This window comes from Pygocentrus nattereri, chromosome 6, assembly GCF_015220715.1.
Source record: "Pygocentrus nattereri isolate fPygNat1 chromosome 6, fPygNat1.pri, whole genome shotgun sequence".
In the NCBI taxonomy this organism is placed as follows: domain Eukaryota; kingdom Metazoa; phylum Chordata; class Actinopteri; order Characiformes; family Serrasalmidae; genus Pygocentrus; species Pygocentrus nattereri.
In genome coordinates this window covers 23,015,300-23,035,681 of record NC_051216.1, presented here as the reverse complement: position 1 = coordinate 23,035,681, position 20,382 = coordinate 23,015,300, and the positions used below count along the sequence as shown (strand labels likewise).

Below are 20,382 nucleotides of genomic sequence, written 5' to 3'. Positions count from 1 at the left end.
AGCCATATCTTCCGTACAAATATAATCTTCTAATGCCTCTGTGGATGAAGAATCCTATAAACAGGCAGAGAGGCGCAAAAGCTCCAGCTTACTGTCTGGTCATTGGCCTGAGACACACACAGGCTGTCTTGAGTAAAGGGGATTTGTTTTGGCTCAGCTATTGTTAATAACCACAGAGACGAAGGCAGTCTTTGTTTCTTTGGTTATCAGGCAAACAGCAGCATGGGCAGACCTTCAGACACCAGCAAGAGCTTATGAGTGGATTGAATCAATTCAGCCAAATGCTGGGTGGAAAAAAGCAGCGAAATACCTGCAGTGCAGAAATCAGAACTGCATTACTGTCATAAAGAAAGGAAACTGAAATGGAAAAGAGAGCACCATTCAGAATGGTTTCTGTCTATATTTCTATATTTTATTTGTCAGTGGTTCTTTCATATGATATATCAGTGTTCATTCTAAATTACCCCTCTGCCTTACTGAAAGTCCAACATTATGTGTTTTTTGTAGGCATTTTGGTGGTTCCTGACTTTTGAAGCACCCTGCATATACAATACTATGCAAACTACCCTAGTTTACAGTTACAACCATCCTTAAGTACATTTTATTTATTTTTCAGGAGCTATTTCTGAGGAGATAAGACACAAATTGCATAATGAAGGGGATATTTAAAAAAAGGAAGCAAAAAACTAAACAAAACTGGAGTTCTAGTACATTATTCAACGATATAAAGGAAATGCAAGTGTTTCTGACTGTCTTTGTGAGAAGACAACTCAGTACTGTGGGTCTGAAAGGATGTGTAGCTGTCAAACAGCCCTTCTTGAGCAAAGGAAACATACAAAAACACAGCAATTGAACCTGAAATGTGGAATAGTAATGGATGTGGGAGAATAGTAAAAGCTGTAACAAAGGCAAAGAGTGGAAGTACTAAATATTTTTTAAAATATATTACATTAGTTACGGTAAGGCTTCTGTGAGGTTTTCTACTTTTTGTCTCTTTTGGTGAAAAATGAATACTTGTAGTTAGGGCCACATACTTACATATACATTGTCACTTTCAGAATGAAACCATGTATCTCTAAAATAGTAACTTTTCAGAGAAGAGGGTGACTTATTACACAATGTAAAGAACACCTGGTGTTTTAAGATTATGTCAAAAAATGAAAAAGCTTTTACAGCGGTAATAAAGATGAAATAATTCCTTATATTTGGCACCCATAAACTTCAGATTGAACTCAAATGTAATATGTAGAACTAGTCACAGGCAAGAAATAATTGCAAGTATTTACTAGGTTAAGAATGGAATGCATCAGATTATCCACCTCAATAAAAGGCACCATAATAAAGCAAATCATTCTGTCAGATGTACTAAAGCAGCATTTCTAAACTGTGGTCCCAAAGGCCCACTGGCTAGCACAAGTTTGCTCTTTAACAACCCCTTGCTGTAAAGGTGTTGAAATGTGCAGGACAGATGGCCTCCGGGAGCAGAGTTGGGAGACACTTTACTAAAAAAATAAAAGCTTTTTCGCAGAACATTATGAAAACTAGACTTTGAGTTTAACAGACAATTTGTAGTTTAAGTAGATATAAGGTCTTTGCTTATTTTTAGAAATAAAAAAGGATTGAAACCTCTTGGATTAAGCATATAAAATGGCTTAAGTGCATATTGAAAGATTAAGCTGTGGCACTGTAGTGTCCTGAGTGTACCCTTTGTGTTCTGTCCCAGCAGGTGCAAGTAACTTTAATTATCTTACATTAATTACCAGACCAGACATATGACCACATTAGCATACTGTGTTCAGGTGAGGGGCTGTGTGGATGAGGCTATTATGATGGGAATCTCCTGCTGAAAATCACCTACTCCACCAGCTTATGGGTCAGTAGGTCTGTGCTTTTGGCCAGCACTGCACCACACGTGCACATGAGGCGATAATCCCTAGTAGCTACGGCTTCTCTGACAAGTGTTGTGCAGATCCAAGAGGGAGATAGAGAGGCAACATGCGAAGTGTGTGCCAAGTGGGGATTACCATGGGGAGATTTGCCCTACAGATGGCTCTCCCTCCTAGCTTTAACGTGTGAGGGAATTGTTTTTTAGGATAATCACGGGAGGTGATCATCATGTGCTTTGGGGTGGGAGTGTGAGTGAATCAGACAAGCAGTGTGTTTCTAGGACTTTGCGAGTTTACACCGAATCTAGCAGGCACACAGTTGTTAAGGGGTAGTACCTTTTGATGACCTGACATTTCTCTCTGTAATGGTTTTCCCTGGATCAGAACACCTACACTAACGCAGACAAGCTTCTTGAGGCTGCCGAGCAGCTGGCCCAGACAGGTGAGTGTGACCCAGAGGAGATCTATAAGGCAGCGCGGCACCTGGAGGTCAGGATCCAGGACTTTGTGAGGAGAGTAGAGCAGCGGAAACTACTGCTGGATATGTCGGTGTCTTTCCACACTCACACTAAAGAGGTAAGGTTTCTTTAAAGGAATGTGCCATGTTTCAATACTAATCTCTATCTGCTGTATCTCTAATATATAGTCATGGACATTATCCATGGTAACGGAAAAACCTGTTGACTTTAAATACTTAATAGACGCCTATTGGAAGGTGCTATGCATAGAGATGCATTAAAATGATTGTCTATGGTAATGAACAGTGTACCTCAGTCCTTCAGTGTGTATTCAAGATCACCTTTCAATAACTGCATTCTAATTTTAACTGAAAACACAAAACTGGGTGCAGCACTTTTGTGCGTGTTTATAGGCATTGCAATGCACTGAACAGGTATGTGAAAAGCAGGGAATGCTGGGTAATGTGGTCTAGATGTTTGTGGACTTTCTAAGTACCACAGAGATAGACATACCAGTCATTCACTAGGGATCAGGTTAGATTACTGAGGTATGCAGAGACTCTTTTCAGTGTTTAACACTCACTCAGCAGTACCAGATGTGAGAATGCATGATGAGAGACAGTATGTGTTTGTGTGTATTTGTGTGTGCAGTGCCTGTGAATAGTTTGGAGACACATAGCTTTCCAATACACTAGTTTATAAGGCACATGAGCATGTTTTCTTTTTCGATCATATCGCATATCAAACAATTGGACAGGGGAAGATATTTTGAGGAAAAAAAAAGTGCAAATATTTGTAAGAATGCTGCTTTGGGAATAATGCCATAATGTCCAATGCTGTGATGTCAGCGCTCATCAGCAATCAAATCTTGTTTATACCACCTTTTGGGAATAAAGATTGTCAGTGTACACATTCAAAGATAGGTTGGAAAAGATAGTTGTCAAATTTTTATTTAGGCAAAACTTGACTCTTCATATTACAAAATATATGCAGGTATTAGTGACTAATAGTGGTGTAACATTTTCAGTATGATTTATGATTCTGAGGTCATGATTTCATTTGATTTTCAATATGTTATGTGTACAAAATGACTTGAATCTACAGGTCTCTAATTATATACTACACAGATTGGTATGGCTCAGAAAAATGCAATGTTTATACCGGTTTAAATTAAGGTACACTGTTATTCAGTGTTGTATTGAAGTCATTACACAAAATCATATTTCAAAAGAAGGCCAGGTGTTCTGAATCATTTGACTGGCTGTGTACATTTTCATCTAGATATGTTCACTGATAGAAGCAAGCCAACAAGCACTAAAACACATCATTTAAACTTACTGCTACTGTAATCTGGACTGATGACATTCATTAACTCGGATCTTTCTATTTTTTCCACACTGATTCCAAAGCAGCCCCTACCATTACTCACATAGCCATAGCAAAGTAAATATTTCATAAAGCAGATTAGATATCATCCATCTCAGACAGAGTGGGCACCATCTGTCTCACAGAGTCCTCTTGAAGTGAGTCGCTCTGCTGGACTGCGTCTGTGCTTTGGCTTCCTTAATGGAGATGTAGTTTGTTGTGTAGTCGTGCTGATGGATGAGATTCAGGGAGAGACTCTGGGAATGTGGTTTTATAAAGATTCTGCTGCTCGTCTGTGAGAGTTTAGAGCCACTAGTCTGCTCTCTCTGGAGGATATGTCATGCTAAAGCAGGGATTATATGTGTGGGGTGAACCACAGCTCTTACTGGGAGAATAACTGTTGAAATGAGTCCAAAGCTGAAACTAATTCCACTCATTACTGTTTATAGATGTGCTGTATTTGTTAGAGTTAGGTATTGCTACAGGCTCACTGTACTATATTACAGCACTTGAGCCATGACATGATTTTTAAAGATGTGGAATGTTTTGAGCATTGTGATGTCTTGTGATCTTTGATGCCTGAAAAAGAAAACTTTCTGTTTTATGGAAAAAAGATTCAACTTTGTTGATTTCACTTCAGTTTTATTTACTGAAGCAAAGCAGAATTGTGAAGTAGTCCGTCTGTGTTTGCATGTTTATGAGATGCTCTTATCCAGAGTCATTTATGGTGGTAGGGGAATGTAATGTTGGGAGTCTTGCCCAAAGTCTCTTATATACATAACTGTGGAGTTTCTGCCTGGATGGGGAATCAAACAGAAGACTTTGTGGCAGATTTACTAAAAAGAGCTGCTAATTACTGTCAGTCTACTAATACATTGCACCCATGAGAGTGGCCAGTTTAGCAGGTTATCTACTAAGGACTTCCATAAACTCAGAACTGCATGTTCAATGAGGTAACAGCACAAAAGAGCAGTACCTGCCGTCTTATTTTCGAGGTCAACAGCCATAACATTACTTAGTGATTTACGACAGTTATTTGAAATGCCAAAATAGGACTTTTATTGTCACAGGAGGTCAGTAAAATCTTGCCTGATACCAGAAACAAAAGACAACTGTCTTGTGGACAAAGAGAGATTTTGTTATCTTATTAGTCTACCAATGCAATAGAATAATAAATAAATAATGTTAATTATTGGTCCTGATACACATTTTTTACTCAAAATATTGCAGCACTATATGTGGTCATTCTCACTAAACCACCTCAAAGCATGTCCATAGATATTTGAGTGTCATAAGCATCCTGCAGAAAACAACCCTTACAAAAATGGGTTCACATGAAAAAAAGATTTGTTGTTTTTGCTGACTACACATGTTGAAATTGTATCACATGTGAAAAAATGTATTCATAGGTGAAGAAATGAGATCACATGTGAAAAAGTGTTCACAACTTAAAAAAAACTGTGATTACTTGTAAACATGTGACACATTTCACCTGAGGAATTTATTTATTTATAAATTATGCACATAATTTAGTTTGTCATTTGGAGCTGTATATGGTACTTTTTCATCAGTGCAGTATGTCCACATATGGGTTTCTCATTACCAGTAATGAACCAGTAATTTGTTCAGCTTTCATAATTAGAAAAACGGACTATGTATTACTTTCAATATTTAGTTAATCTCTAATCTCTAATTTCTTTCATGATTGCCTTGTAAACTGCAAGTGTACTAAATTACACAACACTAAAAGTGTAATATCATTGTTTGTATTTCTGCCACTATTATTATTATACTATTGTTGTATTGCTCATAAATACACTGCTAATTGCAGTATACTATATATATATATATATATATATATATATATATATATATATATATATATATATATATAATATTTTAAAACTGTTAGAACTGTTCAGTAGATGATTGAAACTACTGACATGATTTGGTTTTGCTGGTTTTGCTAGTAGTTCCTCACCCTGTTGTCACATGGAGTGTGTGTAGCCTTGTATTTAGATATTTGTGGCACTCTAATGTGCCCAGAATGCCAGGAAAGCATGAAAAAGTGATGTGTGGAATATTTGCCTGATCCTCAAGAGTTTTTATTTGCACAAGTTAATGACCAAAACTTTTCCTTTCTGATTCTGAGGTTCAGGTTAAGGTTGGCTTTGCATGCTGGACAAGTGTTTTATCTACAGTAATATCAAAGTCAATAGAAATACCACAAATAGATAGGAATACAAACTTGCCTGTGTGTGCTTTTGTGATTGGTACTGGTCTTCAGCCTCCAGGGACAGGGCTGTAAAAGCAGGGGTCGCTCAGATGTAGACATCCAATCTGTGACCACATTCGCAGGGTCAGATGGAAACAGAATGCCTGGCTGAAAGAAGGCTGTGAGGAAACAGAGAAACAGAGTCAGAAGCTCCACTCTTACTGACCACTTCTCTGACAAGCTTTGGCAGGTTAGCATGAAGCAGTTCTGAAAACTTGGCCTGATGAAGCAGAGCAACCCTATGCCAAGAAAAGGCCTGTGAGCAACTCTGAGGTCTATAGCAGGTCTCTGAGGAGAGGGGTGAGTGCCAGCATCAGTGCAAGAGCTGCAGCCACTCTACCTGAATGCACTCCACTCACACTGGCTTACTGGAAGAGATCTCTGTCAGGAAAAGCTGTTATGGGCCCTGCTGGGCCAATAAGTCCTGATATGTGCAGACTTAAGCCAAATCAAATACGTAACCGATGTCCTGGAGCATCAACTTGGATCAATTTTGGAATGCTGCATGCTTGACTTGTTTTGACTTTTTTTTAATTTAATTGTCTTTTGGTGAAGTAAGTCATTCCAAAACCTACATATGTACAGTGCATTATTATATATATCTACAGCTGTCTTTGAAATTCACATGATCTGTTTTCCATCTTTGCAGCCTCCTACATCTTCTGCTCAATGATATAGCTTTAGTGTTGTTGATTGATGTTAAATACACTTCATGAAGGAAGCACATAAAGTAGCAATTAACTTAAGAGAGAACCACTTTTGCTGCGTGTGCAGGAAGAAACTTGTTAGCATTTTGGCACAAAGTCAAGAGTGGAGAGACATGCCTCTGCGATGTGCAGTAGTCAATATATATATATATATATATATATATATATGTGTGTGTGTGTGTGTGTGTGTGTGTGTGTGTGTGTGTGTGTGTGTGTGTGTGTGTGTGTGTAGCAGAATAAAACACAAGACTGATCAGTTGAATCTCTTCGTACCACATGTGCTGTGAAGCTGCTTTTAAAAAAGATGCATCTTTAAGAGATATACTATGGAAACATATTCCTGCCAGGTGCAAGAGGAAAAACACATAAATTTTTCTGGCAGCGGTGCATCAGAATTTTGACTCCATATCTCAAAGTATTGACTTATTATCTCAAAATATTGACTTAATATTTTAAAATAATGCCTTATTTTCTCAAATTTTGACTTACTATCTCAGAAGTATCTGCCTGCTCTCTCTAATGATTTACTTACCCTCAAAATATAGACTTAGTAACTTCTAATAATGACCTCCTATGTTGAAAGAATGACTTGCATTGTCAGAATAGAGACTTGGTATCGCATAATAATGACCAGCTTCTTATATAATAATTATTTTATTTTATATGATAATTATTTACTTGCCTTACATTTTATTATAGTATAAAATATCAAGAAAAAGACACTATTTTCACCTGGTAAGTAAATATATTGACAAAATGGTATTATTTTATTTTATTATTTTAGTGTATTATAGTTTGACAGACTCTTGCCAGAAACAAAACAGGAAACATTTTAATGTTTTGAGACTAGCGAATCAGTTTCCCAGTTTCATGACTTGATAGCAATCAAATCGAATCATTGGTATCTTTTTGCGCTTCTAGTTCATTCCAAAAGTATCTAGACACCCCTTCTAATTAGTGAATTCAGCTACTTTAAGATGCACCCATTGAAGACACAGGTGTTCAATTTCACAAACATCTTGTTTAATCTTCTTACAATATCATGCTCTGGAGCAAGGTCACGTCAGCTAGAGGGATATCATCTATTACTTTTGGGATGAGTTAGAGTGAATTTATGATCCAGAGCTAATCGTCTAAATGCAATCAGTTCCTCACAGCAATGTTCCAATGTCTAGTGTAAAGCCTACAAAGTGGAGTAAAGGCTGTTACTGCAGCAAAGAGGACTGCAACAAACAAATGAACACCCTCGATTTCATATGAAACATTGGATGAGTAGTCGTCTACAGACTTCTGGACATACAATGTATGTGTGTGTGCATATGTGTAGTTCAGCTACATTGTTTTTGTAATGATAAAATAAATTATAATCGACTGTAAAACTGCCCAGTAAAATAAAACATAAGGCAAATTCTCTGGACATTCAAATGTAATAATCTTCCCCAAAAAGTGCATTTAACAATTACTTTTTGTAAAGAATTATAATCGAATCAAATCAAATTATATCCTAACAGAGATTCACACACCTGGCGTTTGTGTTTGTGTGTGTTTATATGTATGTATGTGAGAGCCTGTGTTCTCCTTCTGCACTTTTTTTCCCTGTGAGCTTCTCTGTTGCTTTTCTGGTCACAAAATCTCTCGTATGTTTATATATGCAGTTCACACTGAACACATTCATGCACACCGACAGATTAAAAGCAGGGTAAAAACATTGGAACGTGTCCATTGTCTCCTGTTGCACTGCTGAGGTAATGAGCACGTCATACTATTCATGCAAAATCTAACTGTACACCATTCAATGCCAGATCCCATTAAGTTGATTACAACAATTAAATACTGCCATCACACCTCAGATTCCAGGCAGAGGCAAGTGAGATTCTTTTTATTTTTTTTGTGTAACTCCAGAAGACAATCCACACAGGGTTTTAGCACTTCGACTGTGTGATTCATGTGTGCACAGATTGTTATTACTTCCATTATGCTTTCAGGATATTAGTTAAACGACAGTATTTCTGATGATATTTATTTCCACTAAGCTGCAATTTGTCCTTGTTGAAAGGAGCAAGATTACATCTTGGGCAATTGCTCATAACTGAGGTTTGAACTGTTGCTCTGGCAAATACGTCAGTCGGACTGAGAAATCTCCAAACGGCATTTCTTATTCCGAAACTGCACAGATTGGCCACAAATAGGGTTACCATGGAAACGGCAGACGTGCAGGCCCTAAGCATTATGAATGCGTTAACCCTTTACAGGAGGAGAGCTCACTGCTTCAGTGGAGAAGCACCCTGAGCAGTAGTGCCATATGTATTGCTAAGTTATGATTTTTTGGAGTTTTTTTCTATTATGCTTTGAGCATCGATTTTCCAGTCTTGTGTTCTATCCTATGTTATTATTTATAGTATGCGTAAATACTATTTATTATTGTTTTTAATTACTTCCTCTTTAATTACACTGCAAATCTGAGTGTTCCAGTTAAATTATGTCTTTTATTGATTTTCTATGTGAAATTAAGTACACATCTGAATGATGTATTCTTTATTAAATTTGACCTATTGGGGGAAAAATCAACAAAGTGTGGCCTGTGCAAAAGTTTGTATTTTATTAATTATTTATTATTTATGTTTTTTTGTTTTTTTTTATGTTTCTTTTTTTTCTTTAATATTAAACTCTTTAATGTTAATGTTTCTTTAATGTTAAAAAAATGCAGAAAAGTGCCATATTTAAGTTTGTTTCCTGTAGAGAATGTGTTAATCCAATTTTCACTTAGAAAACCAACAATTAATCATTTGAGCAGGTGCATCTAAACATTTGCTTACAACTGTACACTGTACATTAACATCATCTGTCTCAACGCTTGCTTTCTGTCATGGTCTTGCCAGAAGCTTGTCAATGCTACAGGAGTCTGTGCTACTGATGCTGTGACTATTGGATGCTTGCACACTACTGAAATGCTGAAATCACATGTTAAATTAAAAAATTAATTTTGTTTTAATTTTTACAGTGTGGATTGAAGCACTGATTGACCCTATAATATATGTTGTATATTCAATATTTCACACTGAAATTTTATTACATGATAAATTATGTACTGGAATTAGTTATGGATTGTAGTTTCTTGATAACTCATCTTCCTGATATCACCTCATTTCAAACATGCATTCAGCATTCTGGGTGTTAACTTTGATATAACCTCATTTCCAGGGTTTTACAGGACTCTCAGTCATTATGGAATCAACTATTGCTCTGACCATTATTGTGGACACATCTAATGTTTCTTTTTCTCACAGCTTTTCTAATTACTTGGAAATTGTGGCGCTGTAGTGAAGTGACATTATATTAGACAAATTTCAATAATTTATCTGGAACTCTTTTGAATGCTAGTATAGAGATTTACTGTCAAATCAACATTTTCTTCAGGTTTTAATATTTTTACACAGTGCGAAAACATCATCGGCCAATGTGAGCATTCCATGATTAACAGAACCAACAGAAAAGAAGTGGTTCAGAATGATCTGGAATAAAATCATATCACATTAATGTACATTAAGAAGTAAATACAGTTTGGTGTGAAAGTAGAGGAGGCAATGGGTAGGGCAAGATGGAGGCAGATGATCTGCTGTGGCGACCCCTAAAGGGAGCAGCTGAAAGAAGAAGAAGAAGAAGTAAATACAGTATATGCCCAGTGTACATGTCATCCTCTTATACGGTTACCATTTTGGATATGTTTTTAAAGCAGCAAAGAGGTGCCTGTTGCCAGCATTGTTGATGTACATGGGATTCGTGTTCTTCTGTGCTGGTTCAACATGTAGATAATGGAACACGCAACAATGATCATACTCCCAGCTTCATGCCAAAAACAAGTCTGCAGTGTTGATAATGATCAAAATAGCATAAATATTTTGGGCTCAGCCTCCCTAATCAACTTCAGCTTGTTCTTTTCCTAGTCTGTGTATTTGTCTGACAGAGATGCGTGGCCTTTTGAAAGCAGAAGAAGTTAATTTGTTGTCTCAGTGCACTGTGTGGTGGAGCCTAGGGCTGTGTATAGTGTTTCCAGCTTATTTACTCTCATCTTGATGTGTCAGTCAACTGCCAAGAAAACAGAGTCACTTAATCACTGGCAACTGCATGTTTTCCTTCGGTGGGCCAAAAGTGGGAGCTGTCATTGTGCAGAGCTATGAGATGTTTCATATGTTTTTGTAGCTGTAATTTTTCCCTCTATTTGGAGGAAAAGAGTGAAACTATGTATCTTCATAGGCCTTTAAAATAGGTTCCATGATTTCTCCCATAATTGCTGTGACACTGTTGAGAAAGAAAATCTTAGAAACATTTAGTATCCTACAGAGCTCCAGTGCTGTGGATGTCCTGAACCTACCCATCACACATTTACAAGCTTTTTTATTTCTGTGTCTGAATGAGGCTGGAAGGATTTAGGTGGGAAAATTGATGTCCAACTGTGCAGTAACCACCTAATAAACAAAATTTAACTCAACATGAGCTTTGGAAGTGGGATGGCAATAATTCAAATAACCCATGAAGCATCTCTTTCTCTCTCTCCTCTGCACACATATGCTCTATGCTCTTTTTTTCCTCCCTCTCTCTGTTTCTCTCTCAAGTACGTGCTTGCTAATGTGCTGACAGAAGGATAATCTTTCTTTGCTCCTATGTTTGTGAGTCTTGTGATAGCGACTACAATAAAAGCTCATGTGTAATTCTCTTTAAGCCTTGCTGAAGTGGAATGTGCTAATTTCCTCTCTCCTCTCCAGGTGTTCCCGGGTGATTGTGTATTCTGTCCTCCCTGCTCTCTGAAATATTTAAACTCTGCTTAATCTTTCACTGTGAAATATTGAAGAGGGAAGCAGCTTGAGCAATGGACAGAATGTATTTTTGGCTTGGTTTCTAATAATGGAAACACACAGAAACAACATGATTGTGAAATTGATTGTGTTCTGAAATAAAGCCAGTGTTTGGTCTTGGTTTGCTTGTGTCTGCAAAGAGGCATATGTGTGTGTGTGTATGAGTGAGAACTTCAAGTGGACCAAACGTTTTCTTGATGGTAGAACATATCAGTTTTGTATAAGTGAGGACATTTTTGGCCCTTGCAATTGAATGTGCTGTTTTCACCATAAATGTAACTTTTCTTGGAAAAGCTAAAACAACCAAAAGATTGCCTTTTGGTTACTCATGTGATGGGTAGGTTTAGTTGCAGTTGTAGCATTACTGAGCTATAGCAATACAAACAATAGAAGTGGTCATAAATACATTTCATGTCCAAAACTTTTTACAAACCTGCTCATCCAACATTTCTTCTGGAATCAACAATACTACTACAGTGCTGTTACAGCAGCAACAGCCTCTACTCTTCAGGGAAGACTTTACACTAGTTTTTGGAACATTGCTGTGGGGATTTGATGGCATTCAGCCACAGGAGCGTAAGTGTGGTTAGATACTGCATGGCACTTATTCACTCCAGAGATCGCAGTTCCACTGCTCCACAGTCCAAATCTGGGGGCCTCTTGCTGATGTGTGGCATTGCACATGGTGATGTTAGGTGTATGTGTGGCTGTGTCCAGACAGTGCTATTCTGTTTTTCTGCTGTTCTATGAAAATTGTACAAGCTGTGTTTGCATATTGGGGCACCTGTGTTAGCATTGGGTGCACCTGAAAGTAGCTGAATTGACTAAGTAGATAGGGAGTCTAAATACTTTTGTACATGTAATGTATGTAGTAAAGATGTGTGTGTTTGTGTACTTTGGTTGATTCTATTTTTGGATACCATATGTCTCCATAATGTGATAAAAAATATAAACATTACGATACTAAAGTAACAAAATGATTTCCTTTCAGGTCTAAGGTAAAGGATATATCAAAATTTAGTCAGAATTAAAAACGCAGTAAGGTGCGAAAGTCAGAGACCTCCTTTATTTTTATTTTTTGGTTTCCAGTTAAAACAGCCATAGTATAAATTGTAATACTTTAATGATATGTTATAGCACCCTAAAACTATGTGTCTATTTATAGTATAGTTTTTCTAAAGACATTTCTGAGTAAATTAGATATAAGATAATCCACTTGCATAGTGAAGGGAAAATTCATTTAAACTATTAAAAGATTAAAAGAAATTGTGCCTCCTAACAAGATGTGATAGGCCACCAAAACTGTCACCATCAGATAAATAGTTCTTAAAAGTTTCATCTTTGAGAGATTATCACCGAACGTGTTTGGGATTTTTTAGATTGTGAGAAGCAGAAAATGCAACCAGCTTCCAAAGACTGACCTTTGGAGGTGTGAACAATATTTTTTTTGAAAAACTGAAAGCAAGTCTCCGGAAAAGAATGAAAGCTGCATTAGGCTGCACACACTAAATACTAATAATGTTTATATTATATTTAGTTGTTGAAGCTTCTATGTTTTGAGTTTTGACTTTGCACAATACTATACTTCAGTGGAAAACTCCTCAATGATATTACTACAAGTGTGCATGTACATGATGCTTATGCTTATTAGTCACTGTGTGCATGTCTGTGTTTGCAGCTGTGGACATGGATGGAGGACCTGCAGAAGGAGTTGTTGGAGGAGGTGTGCTCAGACTCGGTGGATTCTGTACAGGAGCTTATCAAACAGTTCCAACAGCAGCAGACCGCCACACTGGAGGCCACACTCAATGTTATTAAAGAGGGAGAGGACCTCATTCAGCAACTCAGGTTAACATTAACACCCCCGAGCTCTCACAGTCATGCACTCAACACACACACACACACACACACACACACACACTAACACACACTAATATCATATCTCCCCTTTTTGGCACAGAGATTCAGCGATGAGCAGTAATAAGATGCCCCATAACAGCTCTATTGCTCATATTGAGAGTGTGCTGCAGCAGCTGGATGAAGCTCAGGGTCAGATGGAAGAGCTCTTCCACGAGAGGAAGATCAAACTGGATATCTTCTTGCAGTTGCGCATATTTGAGCAGTACACCATCGAGGTGAGGAGTGTCATTTTAAAGCCGTATTTGTACAAGAAGAGTACAGGAAGCTGGGCTTCAGGATGGAGCTATGAGTGATGAACAACATGAATAATTTTACGCTAATTATTAACACATTACTGTTGACACCACAAATTATTTTATATAGACAAATATTAAATAGATTCCAATCGTTTTAACACTGAGGACATCAGACAAATTCTCACTAAGTTGAACTCTATAACATGAGTTCCTTTAGTGCCTAATGCATGTTTGGTTGTTGTTGTTCCATATGACATATAAAAGAGTACAGAACATTTAAAAACATCATTAGTGCTTCATTCTGCAAGATTTCCACTGAAGGCAGTAAATCTGTGGAACCATAATATCAATCAAACGATATATCAGTTAGACTCTATTTAGAAGTAGATATTAAATGGGGTGTGTCTTTAATGTGTAAAAACAGAGTGTATGAGGCCTAGCCTGCTGACTTCTGGGAATTCTCTTCTGTAACAGTGTGCTGTGATGTGAATATTCTGTTTAAGGAGTGTTTCTTACAGAAGAATTCTGTGATCTGTGTTTCAAAATATGAGAGTACCATATAAAGACATCAAAGATGAAAGATAAAAAGAAAGAATCTGTCACCACCCTGCGGTTCAAAGACCAATCGAATATAATTTCTTCCGATTTTTGAAAGCACAGATGACACAACTTCAACAAGCTGCAACTAGTTGCTTTGTCTGTACTCTGTAGTGGATCAGAGCAGTTCTGTGTAGAATCATATGGTGGGGCATCTGATTGGGCTGGTCCCATCCAATTCAAGCAGCATGGAAATGCTCTAATGATGTTACATCATGTAATATTGAGTATTAAGTCATGCTTGAATGACATTTTGTTTTGTAAATATGTAAACATGCTAATCCAACATACAGTGTGGTCCTGTCTGTTTAGTAATATATACCTATACAGTTGTTATGAATTAATGTAGATTAAAGAGTAGACATGCTTTTTACTCTGTCCTGTAACCTGCAGGTCACTGCAGAGCTGGACGCCTGGAATGAGGACTTGATGCGACAGGTGAATGAGTTTAACGCAGAGGAGCCCAGTCTGGTGGAGCAGAGGCTACAGCGGCACGCTGAGAGAAAAGTGGCCATGAACAACATGACCTATGAGGTCATCCAGCAGGGCCAGGACCTGCACCAGTACATAATGGAGGTCCAGGCTTCAGGTGAGAGAGACAAGAAGTAGATGAGAAAGAGAGTGAGGAAAGTAGACAGATATGGGGAGGGAAGAAGATAGGTTATGGAAGGATGGGTGGGTTGATAGATAGAAAAATGAATGGATAGTTGTCACTCTAGCAACAAATAAACATAGCATCTTCCTGGTGATGTGTAATCCATTTTCATGATCCAGGTGCAGTATTTTCTGCTCATGTGAATGTTTTGCATATCAGTTGTTATTACTGCAACAGCAGCAAAATTAAATGTACATCTTATTTATATTACTATGGAGAGTGTGTTTGGTATAGTTTTTACTTTATATACATATTTTTTGTGAGTGCAAACAAACATGCACTCATAAGATTCTGCGGGTGTGGGTTTCAATACTTTCAATAGGCCTCTGAGGTTCTGTGTCATTTTGGAGTCGACAATATGCCCAAAAATGGACTAAGAGTATTTGTTAGTTTTGCTGGTTTTGCCCATTTGAAAATCAATGCTGTTTAAAAAAAATACTGCTATTAGTGCACATCTGTACATTTTCCTTCAGATATTTTTGAGTCCAAGTGCTCATGGAAATTGTAGTCAGTTCTTGATAGTTAGTTATTTGTGAGTTGTCATCTGCTTAACATTGTCATGCGACACCGGTTAAGCTTTTCCAGATGTTTGTAAACAAAGGGCCTCACAACACGTACAAAATGCCCAAATGTCCTTTTGCTTGATGTTGTAATGTTATAAATAAAGCAACAATTTAAGATTTTTCTGTTTGCCTGCTGAAAAAAATGTCTTCCCAAATAGATAGATAGATAGATAGATAGATAGATAGATAGATAGATAGATAGATAGATAGATACAAAGAAAATTATCTGTACATTTCACAAAATGAGGAAAAAAATACTAAATTTCTACTGTCTACTTCTGTTTTTCGCAGTAAAAATTGTTCCAATTATTGAAATGCATACTTGTAGGTTTGTGCTACAACACATGTAGCTTTACATACAGCCCTGGGGGAAAAATGTACAGAGACAAAAGGTATCAGCTTTTTGGCTGCGATATCAGCAATTTTTTTAAACACTGTTTATTTTCTCCATAGACAAAACTGGCTTAGATCCAGACCTCATCTGGATGCTAATAGTTGATATCTAAAAGTTTTTTGAGCAGTCTGTATGTGAAAGGCAGAGCTGAAAAAAGAGGCACAAGACACACAAAATGACAAAAGGGAGATAGGCAGTGTGTGGATAAGTAATCCACTGGGGAAGCTGATGTTCTAAGAGACTAGTCTCAGGTCTATCTCAATAGCTGTGCTGAGCTCCAGCTGGAGAAAGGTGAAGACTTAGGTTAAAGAAGCAAAAACTTCCCTATCTCCTTTCTCCATATTCCATTCTCTTCTCTATCTTGATCCTAGCATTCCTAACTCTCTATTACACCCCACCACCCTACCCCCATCACCCACCCCCCCCAACGAATCCTCTTACCCTCTCTCTGCCTCAGTCTCTGTCTCTAAGAGATATTTTTAACATGGGAAACAAGCCTTTTCTCTCTAAATTGCTGACCCATCGCTCACCCCCCTCATTCCCACATATGGGCCTTGGCTCATGAGTCTTTCTCTGCCCTGGCTTTGGACAGCCACTTTGCCAAATCACACTGTGACAATCTCACACTCTCTGCTATAGGCTGGGCGTGTCCTAGCCTGTTCCACAGAGCACCAGAGAACGTCTGTGATTGGATTTCTGCATTTAATTTCAGTGCAGTATAGTCCAGTTTCAGTGTCTCTTTAATTCAGTTACGATTTTGTGCATTTCAAAAGTGTTGATTTCTTGCTTTAGTCTGGAATGCATATAATACATGCATGGCCAAAGGTATGTGCTGTATTATCAAAAGATGTGCTCCTAGAAAATATGATTTAATATGTATGAATGTAAATAACAAATTACCCACCATGAGGCTTTGCTGTACTGACCTGAAGAGTAGCATTATTGAAGCACCATGCACTCCATACAGAAAGTAGATGTATACTGCCACCCAGTGGTTTTGATTTCTTTGTGCATCTCTACAAACAAGCACAGTGCTTCTACCGCTATTTGCTTATTTATCCTCATGTGAACTGATGCATATCCTACAGTCACTCTCTTCATCACATTACATTACTGTACTTAACACTGATGTGTTTGATACTTGTATGTGTGTAGGTATTGAATTAACTGGGGAGAAGGAAGTAGATTTGGCCACTCAAGTTCAGGAGCTGCTGGAGTTCCTTCATGAGAAGCAACATGAGCTGGATGTGAGTGCAGAGCAGACACAGAAACGACTAGAACAATGCCTCCAACTACGGCATCTACAGGCTGAGGTTAAACAGGTAACACATGCAAACACACCCATACACATATGTGAGCAGAAAATTGTCACAGTACAAAAATAAGAACAAGTATCTCTAATAGTAACAGAACTAAATAGTAAAAGAAGACAAAACATTCTTAACTTTCAATGCAGGACAGTGTAAATAAATTTTATTTATAATATATATATATATATATATATATTATTATTAATATACATTTTATTTGGACAGTGACAATATACAACTAGGGCCACATTACAGAAACTTGTCGGAAGTTGCAATTTGACGCGCTCTTTTATATGATTCTCACATTACAGAAGCTAATCCTATCTTAAATTGAAGAATTACATCTTATAGCACTTTATCTCAAGTTCAGAAATCCTAAACTGCTCAACTGAGGTCAGTAATCAATCGTCATGTATGTTACCAAGCCACCAACAATGTGTGTACAGCTTAAATGTAAACGCTTCATCAAAACAATATAAACAAAACTGTAAGTTAGTTAGCCAAACAAAAAGGACAAAACAAAACTAAAGTGCAATGAACTGGAAGTATTTCCACAATATTGCGACTGCTTCCCAGTAGCTTTCCAGTGTCAGTTTCCATTAACCAAGACTTATTTTCATCACTGCAATATTTTATTTTGCCGTTTTTATCAATGTTAAAACGTGCTGATAATGAGAGGGAATTGGATCAAAGGGGCTTTTGAACTGCAGAGTTAGGAAATAAAAATTCTAAATTCTAAAAGGTTTAACTGCTGTTTTACAGTATGAATAACTATAACAGCATATGCTAGTTCCTGCTAATGAGCTTGTTATACTCTTTGTCACAGCTCACTAACAGCTAATGGTAGGAACACAAGCTTAAAACATTAGGAAGCTGAGACACCATTGGGCCTGTCCTAAAGTTAGGATGGTATTTAGAAATTTTTGTGCAAATTGAGTGCTTCTATAATACTGCTTTTTTAGATAAGATAATTAACTTTACATAAGATAGTTAACTTATTCTGTACTAGCTACTGTCCTAAATTCAGTCCTTATGGCAGTTGTCATGGTTACTAAACTAATTTAAGACTTTGGATGTTTCTGTAGCACCTGTTGTATCTGTTCTTCAGACATAATAGTAAATAGACACTCATGCAGTCACACAACCCAGACTAGACAGATGTAATGGTAAAAAAATGTATTCTTAATTATAATTATTAATGGCAACATGATCTGTCTGTTGTTTATTAAAAAAATGTTCATTATGACCCATGCAGTGTATGTTATCTAAATCCAAGTGGAGAGACTAGCAGTGCTGGAGAAAGCTCAGAGTTTTGATGTAAATATGATGTGAGCTTTGCAGTGAGCTATGAAGAGGTACAGTATAAGCTAGTTCTACTCCACTGCATCCTCATTGAAAACACTGTTTGTTTTTAAAAATGTGGCCACATGAATAAAACATGCCATTCCTCCACTCCACTGATGCTAACACTTTATCTCCCAGAGCAGCTCCGACTCTACCGTACAATTCAGTAATCCAGGCCCACAGCATTTAGCAATCTTTGTTTATCCTATATCATAGAAAAACAGCATCTCAGCAAGGAAATCATAGAGTTGCAAAAGCATTGCAGAAGATCTGTAAATATTTTTTTTTAGATGTATAAACACTGCATAAACATTCCACTGACATGCTCAACTCTGCTATTTCTCTCTCATGCACTCTAGGGCTAAGATACAACTGCCTCCAGAACCCAGTAAAGCTTTCTAATGCACATTTTAATGACTCTGCAGGCAAACAGTGGAGCTAGTGTATGCCTCTTAAAATGAATCAGAAAAATGCAGCTGCAGCTCCTAATAGCCCCATATACAGGCTCTGCCACAGGGGACATTTTTCCACTTTTTAATAAAGTTTTAATAAAACATTGGTACCAGGTGCTTCATTTAAATGTAGTCAGTGCAACAGTGAGAGAGGACTTTTAGCACCATCTACATAGCAAGACATCAGCTGCATTAAAAAGCATATAGTGTAGGTTTAGTGGGTCTGTCTGCCATATTCCAGCATTCCTTTTACACTTTATTGTACTTTACATACAGAATGAGTTGATGTATAAATGTCATAGACACCATTTAGATCGTTTGCAATATCTCCACGCAAAAGTAAAATACACCAAAATAAATGCATCTTCTGCTCTTAGAGAGCTAAAGAATGTTTATACTGTCCCATATAGAGCCATTTCAGCTCTATCAGTTTCAGTGGTCCAGACTGAAGATCAATAGAGAGTAATGCAGGCGCATGTTGATGGCCACTGCTGCTCTGGAGTCCATCTCTCCTCTTGCAGCTCTAATCTCATTCAGTACCTAATTGAGGGCCAAAGCATGTCCCCAGACACAGATATCAAGCGCCTCCACTTACATGAGTGCTAATGGAGAAAAATGGTTTGATAGACAGATCACCAGAGAGAGAGAAGGAAGAAAAGAGGAACAAGAGACAGTCTTAGGAATTCTTCTTGGGTAGAGCCACCATGGATTTGAGGGAATCTTGATTTCACATGATTTTGTTCTAAAACCAACAAATAGTCCAGATTAGTGTAGCATGAAAAGGCTTAAATCCCCATGAAACCAAACGGTGTTAGATATCACTCACGTTGTATAGCAAATACTCAGGTCAGTAAGGAGAGGAGCTGCATGCATGGTGTATCTTTAGGTTCTGGCTGATGTGTATACTTGTGTGGTTTTGTGTTTAGGTACTGGGATGGATCCGTAACGGTGAGTCCATGCTGAATGCCAGCATGGTGAATGCCAGCTCCCTGTCTGAGGCTGAGCAACTACAGAGAGAGCATGAACAGTTCCAGCTGGCTATAGAGGTACACACATGTGCACACACAGTTACCACTATCCCCACCTACCAAGCTCACCCAAATATACATATAGTAATACTTAGTAACACTGTTTGAAGACTGCTGACATGGGGAGTCCATAACAACTGTTACTGATACTTTGAAATTTCTAAAAATCGTACGTCAGTAATTGCAAGACGACTTTATGTATGTTGTATAAAATAATTGATGTTGTGTTGACATACACATTAAACTAAAGTGACAGACATTTGCTTCATTTATAACACTCTTTACTTAAAAAGTACCATGTCGCAGTAACGGAATTTGTGAGGCAGAGGCCTACATAAG

General features: G+C 37.6%; 1 protein-coding gene across 2 annotated transcripts in view; it reads left to right on the top strand.

Annotated features, from left to right (window-relative positions):
* The window catches only part of kalrna (kalirin RhoGEF kinase a), a 210,285-nt gene that overhangs the window by 121,744 nt on the left and 68,159 nt on the right, over positions 1-20,382 (top strand). For both annotated transcript variants that reach the window (XM_017692407.2, XM_017692406.2), the window contains exons 11-16: positions 2,271-2,462; positions 13,223-13,392; positions 13,505-13,679; positions 14,691-14,886; positions 17,065-17,231; positions 19,942-20,061. In XM_017692407.2, the coding sequence (XP_017547896.1) occupies positions 2,271-2,462; positions 13,223-13,392; positions 13,505-13,679; positions 14,691-14,886; positions 17,065-17,231; positions 19,942-20,061 (1,020 nt within the window). The remainder of the gene's footprint in view (positions 1-2,270; positions 2,463-13,222; positions 13,393-13,504; positions 13,680-14,690; positions 14,887-17,064; positions 17,232-19,941; positions 20,062-20,382) is intronic.